This window comes from Chroicocephalus ridibundus, chromosome 5 (assembly GCF_963924245.1).
Source record: "Chroicocephalus ridibundus chromosome 5, bChrRid1.1, whole genome shotgun sequence".
NCBI lineage: Eukaryota > Metazoa > Chordata > Aves > Charadriiformes > Laridae > Chroicocephalus > Chroicocephalus ridibundus.
Genome location: NC_086288.1, coordinates 8,526,052 through 8,549,214, shown reverse-complemented (window position 1 = coordinate 8,549,214; position 23,163 = coordinate 8,526,052). Strand labels below are relative to the sequence as shown.

Sequence of the window (23,163 nt, the reverse complement as noted above, 5' to 3'; positions counted from 1 at the left end):
CCTCAGAATTTTCTATGGGCAGATACTGTTTTTATTCTACTAAAAAGATGCCTCAAAGCCAACTTTTTTTAACTTCTATAGGGACAGTACAAGTCAGAGTGGACAAATCCCATGACGCAGAAAACAACTAATGGTAAAAATAATTTAAAAAACTAAACAATGAAGAGTGAGAACCGTAAACACAATCTAAACAAAGCATTTAGGATGGTCTAACAATAAAATCGTATTTTCTAACTAAGCAAACAGTTGATCTGATTTAAAACCCCTTTCATAGACAAAGAATCCTGATGTATTACCTATGCTCTGTGGAATGCTACTCTCTGTGTATAAACTAAGTTGTCCAATTTAAAAGTAAATTCAATTATCTTTGCGTCTAGCTTCACCACCTTCCCTGCCAGTATTTCTCCAGAAGGCAACAGGAAACTTCCTTGAAAACTAAATGGAACAAGTTCAGATACTGGACGAATATGAATGTTACATTATAAGTCACACTCATTTGTTTCTAAAAGGATATTTTCTACATGCTTTCTTTACAATGAAAAATGTGGAAGAGGGGATTTAGAGCTTGTTAAATGTGACAGGAACATAGATAGTGACAGATACAACTATTTATATTCTAATTTTGTATCAACAGTTGCTCCTGGCAATCACGTAGATTGATAAATTATCTTTGATTATTACGAGGAACCCTGAAGAAACCGAATCTTAACCAGCTCTTCAGAGTTCAAGAACTAAGAGGATTTAAATAGAAGCAATTAAGAAAATGAGCTAATATGGTTTTCATAAAAAGACAACTTGCCAACTTAATGAAAAGCAGGTAAAAGGAATTGGGAGATGTCGTGACAAATATCAGAAAATTAAATAAAAGAATTCCTTTCGAGATTGCAATAGGCCATGGTTCTCTCATGTTATTGTATCAGAAGAGCTAATTAGCTTAAGCAAAAATTAGTATGTTATTATCAAAACATGGAGAAATTAAGCTCTGAGTGTGACTGTCACCTTCTTTCTCTATTTAGAGTTTAGGGAAAACAATTCCCATGAACAATGAACTCTCTCAATACCAGCAAAAAGAAGTCATTGTCCAAGGAACCTAGATATACAAGAGAAACAGGGAAAGTAAATCCATCAGTCCATAAATCCATAAATGTAACCCTATCACAAAATTTTTTCTTCTATCCCTGGTACTACTAAATCCTGTACATGCACCTACTAAAAGGCCCATGTAATAAACTAGCTCCCAAGGTCGCTTAAATTCCAGACTCCTTAGTTGCATACAAGACCTACCTGAATTTAAAGTTTATACACAGGACGTGAAAAATAAGTTTATTTTTATAAAACCCTTTCTCCCCTCAGACTTCCTCAACCTCATCTCCAGACCATAATTGACTATGGTTGCAAGCACACCACAGATTTCATCACTCTGTGAACACTAGTGATTCACAGATTTCAGCTCACAAATTACACTTGCCTAAGCTGACAAAAGCTAAATTAAAGCAAATCTGGTGCACACACACAAACAATAAATTTCAAACCAGCGCATCAGCCTTTCACATCAGTTTAGTAAAAGCAGCTTAAAACACCGTAAGTCAAAACAGTGCATCTCTCCATTATGACAATCTCTAAAAATGTCCACACGGAAACTGTCAGCTTTGCAGTGACAGATGTTTGACTCGGCCTTTAGTCCCTCAAGGACAAAAGCCCCACACTTTCTTCTTTGGATACCAACCCCATAACAGGACCTTTGAGACCAACAGAACTAAGTATTTGATGTGCAATCTTAGTAAAAGAACCTAGACTCAATTGCAAATAGTTTGTGTAGTATACAGCTTCTCTGTATTTTGTTATTTACATTTTTAAAAAAAACAACAAACAAACAAAGAAAAAGAGGGAGAAAAGCAAGCAGACTCACCTTTGCCTGCAGGCTGTGGGACTGCAAATCCAGGTAGTAGGAAAGGTACTCCAGTGGTAACACCAGCTGGCTTTAATTCATTGACACCATATGTTGTTAAGGAAGTTATCAAATTAACTAAGTCCTTCAAAGCATCCTTAGATTCAGCCTCTTTCGCCTGTTCTAATCTAAAGAAAATACAATAGATCAAGTTAGCAGCACTAGTTTATTTCAACTCAAATCACTTTAGTAAGATACCTCTTCCGTTTTACTCTATTAATTTAGAGACCACACTTTTACTGCCCTGTTCCTGCAGTATTTTACATGTTCTCTGTTCATATTTCATACCATTAAGTCAGTCAAACATTATTGAATTTATGAGAGCCTACATTATTTCCCATAGAAATTCACCTCATAAATCCTTCCTAGAACTCAACAGTCTGCTAATAAGCAGCAGAGACATCAAAATTACTTTTAAAATCCTCTTAACAAACATGAAGCTATTGGATAGGAAAATACCTAGATAGTCTGTCATTAAATAAATCCATAATTAACTTGCTAGATTATATCTGCCACTGCGAGCTAATATTTTATGCTAATGCAATGGTATCTTGGTAGAAGCCTAACACTTGAGAGCACACAATGCAACATCTTCATTAGAACTGCAGACCCTTACCCTTTGAGCAACAAGAGGACAGAAATGCTAACATCCCATTCCAACCAATGTTTACCACCAGCAACGTGCCACCAGACCAAACCCTAAAAACCGACTCCGAGCCCTAGAACAATGCTAATTTTCCTTCTGCTTCAACAAAAATTAAACTACATTTAATTACTTACTAACTCGATAGTCTCTACAGAGAAAGATGGTGACCAAAATCTCCTATTCACTCATGCAATGCAACCTATATTTTTCTTCTTGCTGACAAGTGACCGTGGGAGCCCTTAGAAGCAGCTCATTCTTCATCCTCCATCTTCTTCTCAGTCAGACATGGGGCTGAAACTCCTTCAGACAGCTGTTACAGAAGGACTTAGCTCATCTATTGCCATTCTACTAAGCCTCCACATGCCCTGCCCTTTCACATTGAGGTGAAACTACATACTCGCTCCTTTGGTCCTCACAGACCTCCTGCAATTTCTTATTAAGTCACCTTCTTCATATGTCCTTCAGCATTACCAACTCCGAAGCCTTTCTTCTTTGCAGCTTGATGCCCATTGTCCATATTTCATACCCCTACGTGACAGTCAGCTTCACAACAGTGCCATAGAGCTGAACAAGTCTCTGTCAGTAGATTTGAGCCAAAACATGTCCAGGGAGGATACATTACTGTTGTTCATCATTGACCAATACACAGGCTTGCCTACGTTGATCGTTTTTTTAAATAAATTACATTTCGATTTGAAGATCAAATAAACTAAAAGTTATAAGGAACAGCAAGAGATACGGCCATCAAAACAGCAGTCATTTTTTGAACCATCTTCCGTCTGCTCTACAATACTCGCATTGCTAGCAAATACACCACACGGTGTGCGCTGTTCACCTTATTCCAGGCATTTCTGCAAGAGTCTTAGCAATTTTCTAGAGTCACCCTGGGAAGAAGCAAGGATAATGCATTCCTACACTTTTAACCTTTACTGATGTCAACTGAAGAATCCAGGTGCTCTCCTTCTTCAACCAGACATGCAAACCTCTAGTCTTCCTATACATATTCCAGGGATCCCTCATTCTTTGATTTAAAGGATGAGCAACCTCAGGAGAGAGTTTGTTTAAAACACTTGATCTACAGAGGATTGCTTTTGTACCTGAAAATGACATTGTTAATGAAAGCATGTTCCCCTCAGATTCCACCTAAACTCTGGCTGACAGTTTATGGAAAACAATGGAGTTTAAATTACATCACTTTGAATGAATGCGTTAGTAAATATAACACACTCAAAACCGCCATTCATACTATGAGAACAAGAACAATTCCTTAAAAGGTGTTTTAGGTTTTGTGGCACCAAAGATGATTTATGAATAATTTTAACTGTGATTGAGAATGTCAAACGTCACTTCTATGTCTGGTATCCATTTAAAACAAAAAAACCACCCAAAAACATACTATGTAGTAGAAAATTTAGCTCAAGTATTTGAGTGCCAAAACCTAGCATCCTAGCACCCAAAATGAATGTCTTGAAAGAGGGAGAAAACAACATTAACACTTCCCAGGCCGTTACAGCTCTGTTTCTAAGCATTTTTGACCCACGTATACTTCATAAGGTGTACACTCATAGACAATATTTCCCAGTTTCTGTCTTAGATTTGTAAAACATATAAATATTTCAACAGCTAAGCATGCTTCTTCAGAACTTCATAGCCAAGCAAAGCAACACAGACTGACCATAGATTTTACAGAAATAACGTAGCAGACACTAACGTTCTGAGAAAGAAAAGAATGAAGTTTTTTTCATGGAAAGAAATAAAATCATGGACGGATCAAACAACCAAGTTTTGTTTGCGCAAGCATTTTTATCACCATATTTTGTGATGCATTAGCAGGTTAGCAGTACCTTTAATAAAAAATACAAATTAAAAAAAAGAACTTATACGCTGGTTCCCTAGTAACATGAGAGTTCTCTCCAGCACTCTGGTATTAGAATTTATGTACAAAAATGTCTCTTCAATACTAAGTAGCATGCACCACATTTACTTACATGATTTTGCATTACAAAACACACAAAAACCCAAACAAACCCAAAAATCACTAGTGGCAGTCAAAATTTTATTTTCTGAATTCTTTCAGAATTTTTAGTACCAGTTGTTTTTAAGCATCTGGTTTCTGTATGTGCTAAGAAAGATTTAGTAATACACCAATAGCAATGAATAAAAAGCTAAAAAATATATAGTTTCATAAATGGAGAGAAGCACATAATTTCATGTTTTGGTCCCACTATCTCCATTTCATAATAACCTATAATCACTTATTTGTCCAAACCTATTCACTTATTCTTTAGTAAGAAATCTTTTCAGAAAAAGCTCACAGTGATCTGCCTGCATTCCTTCAAGCACTTTTGCATACCTGAGGAGGAGGTCACAGAGGAAGTTATATCCTTGCCATATCCGAAAATCATCCAACAACGTTTGGGATACATCACTGGAGTCTTTGAGGAAACAAGAAAGTCCAGCAAACATCTCAACTATTTCTAGGGGAGAAAGGTCATCAGACTGCTGCATGTTCTGAACACATGTGGACAAACATTCCTTTTCTGAAAAGAATCGCAATTAAAGAATTTAGAATTTTACTGACATTAATCACAGCAAGAAGCTTAACTAGTACAAGGAACACGGCAATAAGGTAACTGTAATTGGACTATCTCTTATCACATAACATTTAATATCACAGAGTGTGATTTGTGATCTGAACCTTAACCTCTTTTTGCCAATCCCTTCCTCCTTTTTATAATCTTTACTCTTGTAGAAGACTGTATGGACAAATACTGGTTTTACCTTAGGAGTTTGACCAGATAACTCAGTAGATTAAAAAGACAAGTATGGCAACTGTAAATAATTCTAAATCATCTTTTTTTCCTCTTAAAATACAGTTATATAAAGTCTTGTGCTACTCTAGTTAGCATTTCTTTGGCTGGCGTATTTGCTTTCTTAAGACATCTTGATCAAAGAGAGACAGCTCGTCTCGTTCTGCGTACCTCTCCCACCCCATCAGTTCATGGGTCAGTTGCAAAAAGCTTTCCCAAATCTATAGCCAGATTTCAGGCTGCACTCCTGTTTTAAAGATGCTCCCTTCAATTATCTGCTATTTTAACTTTGCAGCGTGTGCAAGACAAGTGCAAATCTTTCTAGATAGACTGGTAATAAAACGTCTCAGAGATCAAATCAAAGCATGAGACAGTGAAAGGATGCTCCTTTGCATATGATAAAATGTCTTTAACTTTTTTCCTGAATATGAGATGAGCCTCTTGACAGATGTTATCTCTTAAGTCAGGTTTATTTTTTTATCAAGAAGCGAGAGGGATGCCGACTGGTTTTCTTTTTAAGATTTTATTGCACTTTTTAAAGAACCTAGAGTATCTTTTGATATGCCAGCCTCATTCCTCTGTGGATCAAGCCCGCAGAGAAGCGATGATGGTAGTAGCTGCAATATGCTGAGTGACACAGTCAAAACTCGGTTATTTTCTTTGTCGTGCTTCATAATGTTTTCACATATATACACACACCTTCTACAATCATCAAACACCCACCAGAATGCTGTTACAGATGCAGGCAAAATACCTATCACCTTTTAAGTCCTATCAGAAAATACTGAACTGCTGACTATTTTGTGCTTCCAAGGGATACCGTACATTCACATCTTTCTGACTGGAACTGGAAACATGCTGCTAGCACAAGAAAAAACACAGACTGAGATTTTCTGTGAAGTACGTGGGAGCAGGGTGATGTATTTCGCAAACTGTCAAAATGGTTTTGTGCAGCTTTGTAACTACTTGCTCTCCAGGGTGTGAGGAAATTGTGGGCTTCTTTTCTTCCAGTAGGTGTACACTGCTAAAATGTATGATAAGGATGTTCGTTCACTTCAACAGTCACTCCAATTTAAAAACTACAAATGCTTCTATGTTGTCCTACAGTCTAAAAGCCCTAAATACAATATTAGAAACAGATTCTACGAAATTTCCTACCTAAAATCCTACATACCTGACGACCAATGCAGTTTTGAATTAATGCAATACGAGTACTTCGTATGCAAAACTGCTCCTGGGCACCTAGTATCCTCTCCAACACCAGTTAGCATCTCGCTTTGCTCTCACAAATTCTTTGTTATGAACTAGCTTGGCAGCTGCCCTTGCCAAACGGACCATAACCAGGCCCTTGTAAAGATACGTGATGAATAAAGTACTCCTTAAATTAGCTACCAAAATCTGCAACCAGCTACAGAAATACCCCGGTATGCTGCAGTTTCCATGCCTGAAAAAGTCAGGATTCTGTTTGTCTCAAAAAAGGACAGGAGATAGAATGGAATGATGCTGGCTGACAAATTCAGTCATTTGGTGGCTGGCAGGTTGAATTAAACCCATGAGATGATTTTATTTTGGCCTTCGAGAAGGCATAAAACCTGTAATCTGTAAACCGTATGGCAAGGCGGGGAATACAAGGGCGCAGCAGAAGAAACGCAGGCTGGCTGAGTGGTCAGCAATCTAGTCAGTCAACAGGGAAAATGTAGGTACTGCAAACACATCCAGCAGCCAGGCTCTTCCCAGCTGTGTCCCAAAATCTCTGCACTTGGTTGTGACGCAGGCTCTAGGACAGGCTACACGTAAGCTTCCTAGAAGCACCAGCACTGCGAGACCACCTCCTTCAGGCAGAGGCGTGCGTCTGCCAAGCGAAGGAGAGCCTCTCCTGGGCCAGGCCCTAGGGACAACAACCTTGGGTTAGCGACTCCACAGGGAAGCTGGGCTGGATCACAGGGGAGGAAGCCAGTTGGCTGCTCCATCTGTCAGCACTTGGAGGTTCACCCTGAAGTGCTTCTGTGCCCATACGCCACGCTCCCTCAAGTATTTCCTAGTGCCTGCATTACACGGGTTTTGCTGTTACCAGGGTATGCCACCTGCTATGTACCTGGACAATGGAGACTACATTGCAGATCAGTGGTGGTTATAACAGTCTCACCCAGCCTCTTCCTGCAAATGCAAAATGTTTGGGAGAAAAAAATTTTCTCCCAGCATACCCAAATTCACTCTCCCTGGTTTGTGTAACACACCAGTATTTACTACAGGGCAGCAGCTTTCATGGGCTTCTAATAGATCTGTGTCAGCAGGACACATGGACCTGGTTCCTCTTCCTGTGGCTTCCTCAGATGTCTCTACACTTTTATTGCCACTTAGAGTGGTACCCAGACAAGCAGCTGTAAACTGGAAACTGATAGCTTACCTTGTGCCTCTACAAGGGGCTGCTGGTGCTAATTCAAGCGCAGGACTGAAAACAACTAGCTCCTGTTAAGAATTAATGCTCGCAGCCAGAATTACAAACTTATGCATCTTCCCAGTCAATATTTTTCAATACGGGCAGTTACTGATGTTACCGAAAGCCTTTCCTCTTGGTCATCATAAAGTCTACACCAAAAGATAAGGGGAAACTCTCTCCTTCAATGTTAAGTTGAAATGTGGAGAAGGCAGACTCAGCCACAAACATCTCTCTCACTAAACAAAATGCTCTGAAATTTTACCTGTATGTAAATAAAATGTCCAACCAAAAAACCTAGAAGCTTTCCTTGATCTGTTATTTTTGTGCCTATTTCCTACCTAAGAAAACTATGAAAGAAGAACAACAGAAAAAAGACCAATAAATAATACTGGATAAGGATACATACCATGAATGTATTTCACTACATTGACGCTAAGGCCATGACGTGATATGGTCATTAGTACTTCCCCTGCACTCTTCCTCCAAGGCAGATTATAGGGAGGGCACCATGAGGTTATTGCACTGAACAGAAGCTGGAGATCATCCTTTTGAGCCAGTTCTTCCGCCGGGGACACAAAACTGCACAATTTTACTAGGATCTGAAATAATAAGTCATTAAATATCTGGCATTAATACCCTGATCATTGCTATTTTTGCCCAGACTTAGTAAAAGGCGAAACATTCTGCCATTAGCATATACATTAAAAAAGGTAACGCGCTGTTTTCCCTTTGTTTCTCTAATTTGAATTGAAGAAAGGTTATTCAACACATGGTTATTTCAAGTCTCACTTCAGTTTAAAATGACTAGCAAAAGATCAGCAGCAGAGTTTAAATCTCTTAGGCTGACACAGCATACTTGTGTGGATACCAGGCTGTTCCATGCCTGGAGAATCTGCCAGCTACAGGTCTAAATGCTGCAGTGAGGCAGAGGCTCTGCAAAGCAAACCGTTTCGTCCCTTCCTAATGCAGGAAGAAGGCTATCGATGGGTGGCTGGCAGAGCTGCATCCATAACATCTTGGCCAAATGAAAACAGGCAAAACAGTGTGGCAGGAAAGGCTACAGCAACACTGTACACCTACCTGAATAACCGGCACCTGGATCTCTATTTCCAGGTTACCACAAACAAGACAAAACGCAGCCACACAAACAAAATTACTATGTTGCACTCCCTTTTCTGCATGTTTTGAGGACACCTGATGTCCATTTTGTGTCTTGTGCAGGAAAAGCTGAGTCTCCCTCTCAGAAAACTGGAGGAAGACTTTGCAAGGCTGTCTGCATCCGGGGGAGGAGGTTTGGAAGCCATCTGAAACCTCACCCATTCCAGCCAGCTCATTTGAGAGCACACCACTTTACAGGCCTTGAAGAGGGACAGAAAAAGAGCTGAGTGGTAATGTACTGTGGGGAAACCTATGTGGTAACATTGATTATTCATTAACTCTGATGACTGAAACACAGCAGAGCAATTTCTGAAAGATAGCTCACAGCACATCGTGATTGCTGCTTTGGAAGACAGCCTGTAGTACTAAGACAAAAGAGAGACAAATGGGAATGTTCTCATATAGTGTCTGTTACTGGGCAGACACTGCAGCTAGTAATTGTGGGAATAGGGCTCATCTTTATTTCTGTAATGCAGGCACCAAAATGCCTCTCAGATGTTCTATTTACAAATTTTAGCACCGCCTTCAAATCCCTGAAGGACATGATTGCTGACCGACCTCTATGGTTTTGCATACGTGGCTACAATAAACCTACACAGAGATGCATCCAGTCTGCACGTGGAAACTGTTAGTATGACCATTGTCCCCTTTCTAATGGTAACCATCAGCTCCTAAAACTTTCATCAGGAGAACATATGGGAATTTCCTTGCAAGATCTCCAGATGAAACCAGGAGCAGATCAGATGGAGTCCCTGGTCTCCCTGGCAGATCTGGGGGATAACTGTAATAGTAACTGCAAGCTCAGATGGTTCCCATATTTAAATTATTTGTCTCCATATTCATGCCATATTGCCATAATTAAAGGGAAAATAGCATATGTTAAATTAATTCAAAGATTATTATTAATTCTAATGTTTTTTACTACGTCTATTTCAATCAGTAATGGCCAAAGATATCAAAGACTAGGACCAGTTAGATTAAAACAGAATAGGCAACATGTTGCTCCTTTTAAGCATCTGTGCAGAAGAGCTGCACGCATTTTTGTGGAGGAGATATTTGCCAAGAACAAAAACCACAGGGGGAGTGGAAATATAACCCGAACTGTGCTTGCAGGAAAATCCATCTTACTCTGAGCCATCAGTTTATGAAGAATCAAGGTAGAGCAAAACCTGGTTCAAGTGAAAAGTTTCCAGACTTTTCTCACATAAAGCATTTCCACTCCTCTTGCAAAGTCCATGACCTATTTGACCTTTCTTACCTGTACAAAGACTTTCTGTAGTAGCGCTCGGCGCTCTGCGAGAGGTAGTTCATTCTGTGCTCCTCCAACTACCTCAGGCACATGTGGAAGGTCAAAAAACAGATACAGACATTTAACAAGTGTGGAAGGCACTGACATTGTAGTCATGCAGTCCACAGTTTTCTGGGGAAAAAGAAAACAGAACAAAAAAAACCAGTTCAGCATATTACTATATTCAAAAAGTCACGCTCCTCTAATGCAGTTGACTCAAACGCTGGTTTTTTTCCTTTCTCACACCTTTGGTGAGGTGTCCACACCACAGTATAGATTCACCATCTATTGCTAAATGCCTACCTAAACAGTAACCTCAAAAATAGGATCATAATTTATTTACACGACAACAGCATTTAACAGACACAGTTTGGAGCAATCACCGCACAGGATAGAAACAAAAGCTGACAGTCTCTGCCAAGAGAAGCTTACAAGTTAATTACAAGACCGTCAGCCAAGCCCTCATTAGCTATCTATTCTTTGTATCGGTAGAAATGGGAGTGGGAAGAGGACTATTCAATTTATACTCTCACTTGGCAAGAAGGTATAAGCAGGCATAAGGAGCAAGGTGGTAGAAAACATGAAAGCATCAGTGGGAAGAAAAGACAAATTGGGGTGGAGGCTGGTGACATACTAAACACAGATAACATCATGTGCCGAATTATAAAGGCAGATTAGAGCAGAAAGAACAAACCACACAGCTGTCCAGTACATTGCCAGAGATTGGCTCTCTGATGGAGGGCAGCGCCAAGAGCAGAGGCAGTGAAGATTCATGATATCATCACTGCCGCTGGCTTCTCTTTTCACAACTGCTGCTGCCCTCCTTGAATGGGGAGCCCAAGTTCAAGTGATTTAGGTGCTGTATGTGACACGCATCGCATGGAGCACTAAGCAGCAGCATGCAAAAGAAGTCTTTGGGGAACAATAAGAGTTGTGTGCATGATTCAAGAGAACATTATAAGTTAAACTTCCTAAATGTTTTTCTTAGGCAACTGAAACCACACGGAGATTAAGCAGAAGTTCTGTGGCAGTATAACAGAAAAAGGGCCTTAACACAGAAAGCAGAATATAGTTACATCTTTTAATGCGTGTTCACGTGGCTCATTATTTTATTGGTTTTGTCTCTCCCACCCCACAATTTATTTTTAGCCTCGCTGTTTAAGACTAACCTGTCCTGATGAAGCTAGTAAATTGATTGTGGTGAGCAGCATCCAACCTCTACTTGCTTCTTCACTTTGATTGACCTCCAGAAACTGGACTATAGCACGACTTGCAGCCTCTGTAGGGGAACAGTTAAAAAAAATGCAATAAGAATTCAGTCTGACAAGTCTGCAGAAGGAAACACGTCCTCTTAGCAGTCCTGGGTGCTGAGCATAAATTCATCTCTGCAGCACTACTTGAAAAATGTAGGCTTAGGCCTACACTCTCCAGACACGCATTCCAGTCTTCCACACGCACTTGGCTTTGACACTAGCAAGGCTGCAAAAAGTACTTTTTTAGGTCATGCATCATCCTTTAAACCAGCAGACAGATTTCGGTAACATGCAGCAACTTCTGTTTGAGTATTTTGGCTTTATCAAATACAACACACTCTTTTCCAGAGACATGAAGTCACCATCACTTAGTGGTCTCAGTGGGAAAAGATGATATTCAATCTCTGAAAAAATGCACTGCACTGAAATAACAGTGCAGAGCATAATGGGAAAATACTGGAGGGAAAGAGAGGTGCAGAAAGATAAAAGGGATGAAAAACAAGAACAAAAGGTAAAATTAAGACGAAGATCAGCAATTAACACATCCCCATCCTAGATTCTTTGGAAAATGAAAATGCTAACAACTTATGGCTAATTCTTACAATCCAGGGGCCACTTCTGGAACCAGATGCTATTCTGTATCAGTCAGGTAAACATTTAGAGCCTAGTAAACAAGTTATCAGCCTCAATAAATAAATGAACAGAAAATGCAATCCTATTCACTGCTGTCTAAATACACACTTATGTTAAGAAATCTATAATGCCATCATGGTGACTGTCCATTACCCTTAAGGGAAATCTGAAACCATTTTTCATTAATAACTGCATATCCATCATCTTCCATGCTTTTAGTGTCAACTAGGATAGAAAGGGAAGGTGCATAATATTGCTTAAAAAAGGAATTACAAAAGAATTACCAATGGAGGAATAAATCAACAATTGAAGAAAAATCCCATTTTAATCTTGGTTTGTTTACTTCATCTGCTGTCAAGATTCCCCAGCGCATACCCGTGATGAAGTTTGTTCTAGAGTAAACACATTTTATATGGCAAATTACTTTTCAAACTTCTAGCATTGATTGCACTGAAAAAATAATTTTCTGGAGCACCAGACTGTATGCTGAGCTGGACTAGTAAACCTATGAAGTAGGTGATCCTAAAAGATGTCTACAGTTGTTCGCTTTACATTCCTAACATTAACTTTTCCCAAGAGAGACTACCACCATACAGAGCCAACACCATCAGCTTCTGTGCTGGTGTTGGTACACTCTGCGTACTGGTGAATCAACGTAATAAAATTCACGGTGTAAAGAAACTTTTATCAACAGGCGGATAGCTGGTAGACGAAGAGAAGTGATTACCACCCTCTGCACAGTGCTTGTTAGATCACGTGTGGAATGTCGAGTCCAGCTGCAGTCCCAAACCAATACAAGGAAGACAATGAGCAACCAGAGTTCAGCCGAGGGCCACTGAGACGTCTGGAGCCTGGAGCACCAACCCTGTGAGGAGAGGCTGAGGAACCAGGGCTGGCTCAGCTGGGAGAGGGAACAGCCTCGGGGGCACCAAACAGCAGCCTCAGTGCCCACGGTGAGGGGAGCTACCAAGAAGTCAGAGCTGGTCCCTTGACAGCACTGCACGGCTAGAGGGTGAGAGGCTTATACCGAGAGAGTTTCAGACTGCATATAAGGAGAAATTTCCCCCACCCCGAGGACAGAGATGCACTGCAACAGTGCCCAGTCTAAAGCACATGCTTCTTCTACAATGATAGTGCCCCACCAGCTCAACGTTAGGTGCCATTTAGTAGGCCTGTTCTCTTCCTATCTGACCACAGACAGAGCCAGGCAATCAGTCTCTGACTGGTAATGAACAGGGTGTGCACAGCCTCTTTTAGGCATAGTCTCCAAAATCCACCCATGGAACAGTGTCTTTTGGTCATCTTTGAAAGCGAGACTCAAGGGTTAAGTATACGCTTCTGAAAAAGTTGTCATGCTGCTGGCATCCTAAATGGCATAGCAGTTGAACACTATAAATAGCAGTTTCAAAACTGTCAGTCTTAATTAAGCACTACCTAAAACACAGACAGCATTTTAAGTGCAGGAAGAAATTCTCTTGTCATCTGTTCTGAGCAAATTTGATAGCACTATCATTTAAGATTAATTTCCATCATCAGCGCTAGTCTTAATTTATTTCTTGTACCTTTTCTCTGGTTTTGAAGCGCTCAAGTAATCTTTTTAATATAACATCCTCTGTCTACTCCACCCAGATGTCCTTAGCCCTTCAACTTCTGCAGAACAAACCTCTGAATTTAGGATTGGGATATGCTAGCTAGTAAAACCGGTAAAAGACCAAAGAGAAAAACCTATAAAATAAAATGTAAGTATACATATCTTGACAACCGTGCAGCATGTACGCATAAGCATGACCATGATTATGCAGTTACACAGCTAATACACAGTATTCAGATTTTTCATCATGGATTCAGTATATATCGGATGGAGGCTTGGTAAAATAAAACACCAGAATTTGTTTCATATGTAAGAGATGACATTGGTGCTTTAAATCCTGGACTTCAGAAATGCAGCAGATGGAAAGCAATGGGATCAGACCCATTCAGGTTGCTAGCAAAACGCAGCACTGCATTACAAGTAATGCTATTGCCTATAGCAATAGCACTAAGGACGAACTCAGTACATGATGGTTTTAGTTAGATATTCTAGTACCACAAACAGCATATAATAGCATCATCAGACTTTTCTATAGCTTACTCTTATCCTAGAGTGGAACGTTAGTGAAAAAATATCTGTGCGTATGCCAAAGGCAGAGTGGAGGGGAGTGGGAAGTACGGGTGGGTGTGTCAGGGGGCTGGTGGGGAACAAGCGGAAGTCAGGGACCCCTTCTCTATTCGAGCCTTCAAGAAGTCTCTAATACTTCCAGGGAATGCCCAGAAACAGAGTCTTTATTGTTTAAACTCTAGGTATCTACCTAGAGTTAAAGAATACAAATCGTTCCAACTGCCTAGATAGCAAGAGAGAAGTATCAACCCAAACAAAAAAGGGATGGCAAAAAGCCTTCCTTCAATCATCAGGAACAGTGCAGTGCTGTCCTCACAAGCCGCAGATATGAAGTGGCTGATGCCTTTGCAGTGTGCAGAAACAGAGGGCTGCTCGTCCGAAGATAAGCAACTTAACCGTGCCAGCATGTAGCCTCACTAACCCAGCCAATAAAAGAACGGGCTTTCTAGGATCTCTTGGAAAGGCACTGTATTGTACTACACTTGCCTTGCAGAAGATCTGGTAAAGAGCATCAAAAATAACTTGAAGGTTAACCAAAAGTAGCAAGATATAGCAGTTGTTGATCAGAACTGACTCCTGATGAGTAGTTGATAGGACACTGCTTCCCTTCCAGAGCAATTTCAATAAATTCAACCCAGAATCACCTTGTCACCCAAAGTACAGAAAAGCATATACAGATATATACAATGAAAAAAACAAGACAACTGTAGTCACAGCACGTGAGATCATTTCCAATATACTCTCTTCTTGAAAGCAGAAAAGTTAACGTACAAAAAAACAGTCTGAAAGCAGCCCCTAAATCAGCTTATTTTGATGAGAAAAAACCTCAACTCTTCAAAGAGAAGCAGACACTACAAGTGGACGCTATCGGGAAAACTTCAGACTTCATTATGCGAAGAGCCTATAGTAGAAGCTAAGTAGCTTCCTTTAACTACTATCAGTAACTTACCATAAAAGCGAGATGGACTTGAAAAAATAACACTAACTCTTGTGTATTTAAGACAAATAAATAAAATTCGTTCCGCTGATGTGATAGAGGTAAACTGCAATAAAAATGAACAATAAAAGAAGTGTTTGCAGATCAATGGAATTTTAAAAGGAATAAAGGTAGGCATTGTCAGAGGCCAAATACAAACCAACGATGTGGTTTTCTGCAATGGTTAAACATTATCATGATGAATGTTTATCAACTTGGTCTCCCAAAGCGGTTTGAAGATGAGATAATGGCAGTATTTCAGCAGATCTGTTAGAGAAAGGCCTAAAGAGCTTAAAAGCATTTTCACTGGTGAAACAGTTTGAGTAGATCAGTGACAGGAAGAGAAAGAAAGGGTGGTGGTGGGGGAAACCTCAAAAGACCAACCAAACAAAAAAGCCAAAAAAACCAAACAACCACAAGATTCAGAGGATATAAACAGTAACCAAAAACGTTTATTCTGGAGGTAGGAGGGATTAGCTGAACAGTCTAGAAGCATGGTAAAAATAAATTTACCATTAAATAGTAAATACTGAGACAAATAACATACAGAGAATGTTCCAGCTATGGAATGAAACATTGACTGAAATCAACAAAGCAAGATAAACTAAATTGACTTTAAAAGGTGCATAAAACAGTGATGTACGCAGACTAGCATGCATGAAATCATAAAAGAAACCCCAACAAAACACCCCAAACTTTTGAAATTGACCTTGAAAGGAGGTTAAAATGTTCCAGCCCTGTGATGAACCGTTTTCGCTTTCTCATTCTTCGGTTTTCTACCCTGCTGCACAGGTTTCATGGATTGTCCCCAAAACCACTTATTCACCTGTGATATCAAGTGTTTATATATCCTAATGCATTAAATAATGGGAGCTGTCAGTATGTCATTTGATGTGTCTGAAATGCAGACAACATAGGACTGAATTAGAAACCAATTTTAGTAAACATGGAGTAACCACTACAAGGAACTAAATCACAGGCTTGCACATCCTCAACTGCTGAAATATGAGAAGCTGTTAAGAGTGAGAGAGAAAGACGTACTCTGTACTTGCCCTGTTTCTTACTTTCTGTTCATTAGTGACTGCACATCATCAGCAAGAACCCACTGCTTGGCTACACGAGTTCACTGTTTGACATGGGGAGGACAGCTTTATCCCCTTACCTTTAAGTTTGCAATGTGAAACTATTCAGTAGTTGGGATTTCTCATGTACAAGGTATGGGTACTCACTGCAATTACAAACCAAAAGGTCCCAAGCTCACGGAACCTGTGGCACAGAAAGAGAAGCTCTCCCACCTATCTGCACACCAGCCACCTCCACAATGGGGACGGGTACCACACTCCACCATGCATCAGCCCGGCTAGGCACCTTGAAAGGGCACACAAGACCCAGTGTTCAAACCAGGGGGATCACCTGAACTAATCTCCCCTGCCGTATGCTTGCCTTTGCACTGGGTCTAAATTATGATGATGTGCCAAACACTCTAGGACAAATAGCAAATACTGGCAAAAATTAGAGAGGAATCGATTGCATCTAGGGTATGTCTTTTGAAAAACATATAAAGTAAAATTGTTGCTTCCCCTTCAGCATCAGCAGCTGAAGTAGTCATTAGTAGCCACATCTATTCTACCAAGTTTCCAGCTGTTCCTGTCCCTTTTTTAAGAAGTCTATTTATTTCAGCCCTGAGCCAGATGCACTTGCTCCCAAAAGAAAGGCTGGTTTTGGGACTCAGAATAAGCTAGAAATAGATGTCTGAACATATGCTTTAGCATAGTACTACCACAACTTTTTGATCAATTCACACACGAAATTGGATTTATTTGTGGAAAATTTGGCAGCTAAAAATCTCAAGTATATAGAGCTATCTCAACCATGACCCTACCATCTTCTCAAACAGACTACATACCCCAGGGCAAGGAAAACCATGCACGAAGCCTCAAAGATATGGTTACTGCTGTCACCTGCAAATTATCACTGTTGTACAGCAGAGACTTGAACGTACAAGATAATTTAACTCAATTTTAACTGCTTTGTTTTTCTTACTCCAAGGTTACATCCATACTAGAGAAACAAGACAGTTGAAAGTGTAGTTGAACCCATAACTACAATGCCCATGTTCAGAGACTACTTAAGATAGGGTGCTGGCACAGTTACTACTGAATCACGAAACGCTGTTCTGAGAAAACTAGTACAGTCTGCCAAGAATAACTGAGATATGCCTCCACGACGGCAGGCATTACTCACATAGCTATTAGCATAAATATTCAAAGACCTGGTGAAAAAAATTGCCCTGTGCTCCATTGTGAAACTTGGGGGGGGAGACAAAAAACTAAAAACCACCAACCACCCAATCAAAAAAAAACATCAACACACCAACAAGTAAGATTTAATCATACCACATTCCCAACTGTAAAATACCACCAACAATTTATCTTTTTATACATAAAAAACAAGTTCTTGTAAAATCTCTTCCCTTTTGTTAACTACCTTAAGTTGACTTTTGGTAACATTTCTATGGAAAATTTGTCTCTAAAACAAGCCCAGCAATTCTGTTGACTTAAACGGAGCACTTCAAACCATCAGGAATTTGCACTTGCTTATTACCAGAGACATTTCCTGCATATAGTTGTTACTGAAGTTTTTCACTTTTAAAAACATTCTAGGAGATATAATTACCTGTTAATAGCTATTAAGATATGCTGTATCTTTTTGTTTGGTATGCAAAAAGAATGTAAATTAAAAAAAAAAAAAAGAGCAAGAGCCTTCATAATCCATAGACACAATATTATGTTTTTAACATAAAGCGTATTCTAAAAAGCCAAGAATTTCTATTATTTTTTTCAGTATCACACAAAATGTATACATAGCTCTAAACAGTTCAACACAGAAGTCTGCAAACTATGAGTTTTAACAGCTTCTTAATTGGTCATTTCTGGAGAGCAAACTGCAACTCCCTGGTCCCACTAAGAGCCACAATGCGACTGCAGAGCATGGACCTCTCAGGCCTCCTTACTGAAGTCTGACAGGGGTTTACTGACCGAAGTAATAGCAATCTTGATAACAAAGGAAAAGTGACCGCTTTCGGTTTTAATAAAAACATTGGTACTCATTACATTAGAGCTTAGAAGAGTACCAAACTGTCTTTTAAGTCATTGTAGTTTCCAAGTGAGGTAGAAAATAAGAAAACCTCCAAAAACCAACAGCGACAACAACGTCTACCTCTGACCTGTGAGGTTTCAAGGATGCCAACTGGATTATCTTGGAACAACAAGCAGAGGTATGGCTTAAGTAATAAACACACAAAAATGGCCATTCTTAGCAGCATCTAACCAACTAGCAGGCGTAACAGATGTTCCCCAGAAAAAAAGGTCAAACAAACACCACCATCCTGCCAGCACGGCTGTTGGACATTCATTTCCCCTAAATACCCAAAGAAAAGACTATTTACCCGTAGAGAACAGGTTTTGTCTACGATATCTGTTTAGCCATCTGGAATGTTTCACTGTTAGTCACCCTACTTAAAATGGAAAGAAATTGTAATTGGCACAGTTTATGACTCCTGACTTCATGCGTAATAATTTGCACAGCCTTTTTCAGCCCGCTATTTCCTTATTTACCACCAAATCCAAACTGAGAAGCCAGCACAGGTCTTAAAATTATCTAGACAAATCTTCATACTTCTCAGAAGCGCTCTCTTCAGAAGAGGAAATCTAAGAGGAAAGTTAACGAAACATGCCTTCTTGGTGCACTGTCCTTAATTATGCAACTCCCAATACATGGCCAGGCTCTGACACACTCAGGGTTCGACAGAACCAAATTTCACCCTGACATTTAATAAACAGAGCAAAACAGACCCCTAACTAACATATTTCTACGGCTGGCAGCATTAGTCCCACTGTGGGACTCGCTGTACTTTCCCATCTTACTAGCTTCCAAGCCAACAGCTAATTTAAAACGCACATTTTTGCAATGTTAAATATCCAAGGGACAAAACACACTACCAACAGGCACCTCAGGCAAGATACAGAAGCTGTCCACATGCATGTTCTTGATCTCCTTCTACTAGTAGGTGATGCAACTTTGGTTTCTCTTTGATGTGTTGTCGAGTTTGTGGAACTCTGTTTTCTCTGTAACCCAGGGAGGAAAACTCTAGCCTCCTCTTTCTCTCTCTCTCTCAGCCCAAAGAAATGGAAGACAACACATTTTTGCTGCAAAGACTTCAATTTCTGAGCCTGCACAGTTGCTGTGGGTGGCAGCTCATGGTATTCTGACTCATCTGAAATTCATGATGCATATCTCACAAAGCTCAAACTTGTCCCCCATGCAATACCTGTGGACTTATTCGATGCTCTCCGTCGAATTTCAGTCACCATCAACCGTGACACTTGAGTAGTAAACTGCAGGAGGTCAGAAAATTTTTCTGTCATTGTACTTGGAGGAGCATTTCCAAACACCTAAAAGAGAGAAATGGATGCATCAAAAAGTCATGCAGTTTACAAGGATCACTACCTTTGCGAATGAGTGTTACTATGGAGATTACGAGTTTTTGTTTTCGTGCTGCACTATTCATCACCATACTGGTTTTCACAGTGCATGCATTCAGGGAGGTAAGATCTGATGAATGAAAGGCAGAAAGGGAACCACAAGTTTTCTTGCAAGACGAAAACCCCACAGAGTCCCAAAAGACCGAGATTGCACATAATGGGATAAAGATTAGATACCAGAGCAAATTCTCCAATAGGAGTTAAACTCCTTTACTATCTGCTGGACCTAGATATTGTACAGGGGTCAGCTGCATGTACAGAATGATCTTCTAGATGGGGGACTAGGAAGTAGAACTGCTGTGTTAAGTCTTCCCTCAATAAACTGGCAATACCAGGAAGCCTCCCATGTTGCCGGCGTCCCAGGGCCTTACTCTCTTCTCTTGAGATCCTCCTGAACCTAACAGCAGTAGTTACTAGTGAATATTTTTTTTTTTAAATAAACTGTCACTTTAGTCTAGTAACTTATTCTTCATGATTAAGCATTAATTTGGTTATTAAATAATTTATTAACTCATATTTAACAGGGAGAAATGCATTAACTCTATGGTATTGCACTAAGCTATGGAACACAACATTATCTCAAAATGGATTAGCTAGCTATTGAAGCAATTTACTTGTCATTCAAGACTGCACACGAAACAGTGTCTCCATCCCCACTTGCACTCTCCATCAAGCCTTGCACTGAAACGGTCACAGTAAAACCACAATATTCATTATCAAACAAAGCATGCAATCCAAATTCTGGTACATGTCAGTGCTGAAAAAACAGAACAGTCTGCTAAACACCTGAATGGTCTCCATACTTCTCTGCTTGTTTACATTGTTTACATTTTTCTCCCTGGTGGCTATTTACGAAACCTGCATGAATGTTACCTATGAGCCGGGAAGCATAAAAGATTACAGTATTTCTCTAGTAAAAATTTAATTCAACATGTTATATTTGCTTCTCAGAAGGAAGATGCGATCTACAGTAGTACAATTGATTTGGACTCAACAGCTGCTTCACCCTTGTCTCCTTTCCCTGGGTGACCCAGTTACACTATTACAGCTGAACCGCTGACATACTTGACTGAGGTGACTTAGTCCAGGGATGTCTAGTGAAATCCACACTATTACAGCCAACAGAGGCGCAACGTGACTGCGGTACCGACTTACCTTGGAACCCCAAAGTTACTGAAGAAAACTTAAAAGGCAGAAGACAGAATAACCTTTGTCTAAGTTTGGCTTCTTGCTCCCCTTAGTATCAATTGCTCCGGCACTTTACAGAACAGCCAAAAATATTTTCCCTGCCTACTCAGATTGCAAAGTCATGATGAAACACAGCCAGAAATACAACATTGAAATTGAATGCTCAGTTTCCTCACAATAAAAATATTTTTCACCAGAAACTTAAACATTTCTCATACAGGAAATTTCAACGACCATTATCCATAAAGAAAGCAACTGGGAGCCCAGCAACTACAGACAGATGACTGTTTTCGACAGACCAAGGAAAATGCTCCTCATTTGGATTACCAAGCAACATTCTCAGCACAGACAACCTAAATCTCCCTAAACCCTTCACAAGACCTCCTTCTGCAGTTGTCTGCATCAGCTCCCAGTTCATCTGAGAGCCTCTAACAAGACTATAAGAAGGGAGGAGGGCCTCGAGGCTTGCGTGTTCACAGGTATAACCTAAGCAAGATTATCTAGACTAGAATGCACGTTGGCAGAGCATCTCACCATCATTAACTGTTTAAGACTCTTCCACTCGGACCAAGGGAAGAGGGAAAAACTAATAGCTCTGTTATCTGTCCTGAGCTTACCTAGAATTGTCAGCAGATCCCAGGAAACGCAGCGAGCTCAAAGGTGACTGAAGTGAACTGTTTTTTAATTAGCTGCCCCATAACTGAGTTTGCGCTATGTAGAACAAGCATCTGCATTGGACGTTAATATACTCTTTAACTTAAGGTGGTAGTAAAAACCAGAAATAGTATCTGAAACATTTTACTAGCAAATAATCTTTTTAATAAGGAAAAGCAAGGCTCTTTCAAGAATACATAAACAATGTACCACTTGTTCCAAAACCAGTTTCCACGCACTTCTTTCATATACTGCAAATGCGTTACTACTGTGCTGGCAGAGCAATGCTTCCACAAATGCACTGAACTCTAAAAGGAGCCTTTTGAGTACACTTCCAGAGGGCCAATCTTTTGTTAATTATGCACCGATTTAGCTTTTCATTACTATGTGATTCATCATTTCATAAGCCTCCCTGAACAACAAGAAAACGGAAATGGTCTGTAAACCCATTCGTTACCAGAACTAGCAAGATGGTTTAAACTACAGCATATTTGAGACCTGCTGTATCTATAAACCAAAGTTAAGATTGCTTTAGCTCCTTTGAATTTACTGATTAATAATCCTCAAAATATCAGGAAGAAAATGGAACTGCATTTCACACAAAACGTAGATACCTCTGAAGAGAGGGAAAACAAAACAAAACAAAAAAACCAACCAAAACAATACCCTCATACATGGTTAAGCAAGAAAGCCTCAAAAGAGCCCCTGGATACATTGGTTATTTAACTGGTTGCCTGTTGCTGGCCACTTGGATGCCTACGGGAAGCAGCCTTACCTTCCTCACTCTAGATCTCCGCAACTGAGAAAAAAATCACGCCTCTTCCAGAACTATTTCCTGGATTTCACATGCACACACAGACTCCCTGTTTCCAGCCAACCACACGCAGCTCCCGCTTCCAACAGCTCGCTACTCTGCACAAGTGACATTCTGAAGTACACATCAAGGTGTGGCATGGAAGTCTTGATCTGAGCTCCACAATTTGCTTGGGGTTTTCTCCTCCTAACACAGACATCCCAATCTTGTACCAGACAATGCTTCTATGGTACACCATCGCGGACTTCACTTAAGGCAGTCAGCACAAAAAGTACTCCCATCTCACTTAAACCTGGTCAACAGAATACGGACAACTACCCAAAGTAACTGACAGATTCTGAGTCTGAATTTGAATCAAGTGATTAACTGATAGCTTAAAACATTTGCAGCTAAGGAGTATGTTTGAGAAACAGGGAAAATTTTAAAAAGGAACTTCTAGCAATGTTTTAGTCTTTCCTGTCAGCAAAAGTAGGTCTCAGAGGAAAGTCATCTCAGAATTTTGAATGAACCAAGATTTACCATTTCTCCCATTGAAAATCGCATATATAAGACCCTTTGGAAAACAAAATATTTCTCCCGTTCCATTTTGTATTCCAACCAATTTCAGAGTTTGTCTTACTCTGACTCGCAGAGTTACTAAGCTAGCAGGATTG

The 23,163-nt window shown here is 40.0% G+C and overlaps 1 protein-coding gene across 5 annotated transcripts in view; it reads right to left on the bottom strand.

The window, feature by feature from the left end:
• Positions 1 to 23,163, bottom strand: part of WDFY3 (WD repeat and FYVE domain containing 3) — a 178,282-nt gene that overhangs the window by 95,833 nt on the left and 59,286 nt on the right. For all 5 annotated transcript variants that reach the window (XM_063337332.1, XM_063337329.1, XM_063337331.1 and 2 more), the window contains 6 exons: positions 19,641 to 19,764; positions 11,460 to 11,569; positions 10,261 to 10,422; positions 8,251 to 8,443; positions 4,948 to 5,134; positions 1,910 to 2,076 (listed from right to left, as the gene is read on the bottom strand). In XM_063337332.1, the coding sequence (XP_063193402.1) occupies positions 1,910 to 2,076; positions 4,948 to 5,134; positions 8,251 to 8,443; positions 10,261 to 10,422; positions 11,460 to 11,569; positions 19,641 to 19,764 (943 nt within the window). The remainder of the gene's footprint in view (positions 1 to 1,909; positions 2,077 to 4,947; positions 5,135 to 8,250; positions 8,444 to 10,260; positions 10,423 to 11,459; positions 11,570 to 19,640; positions 19,765 to 23,163) is intronic.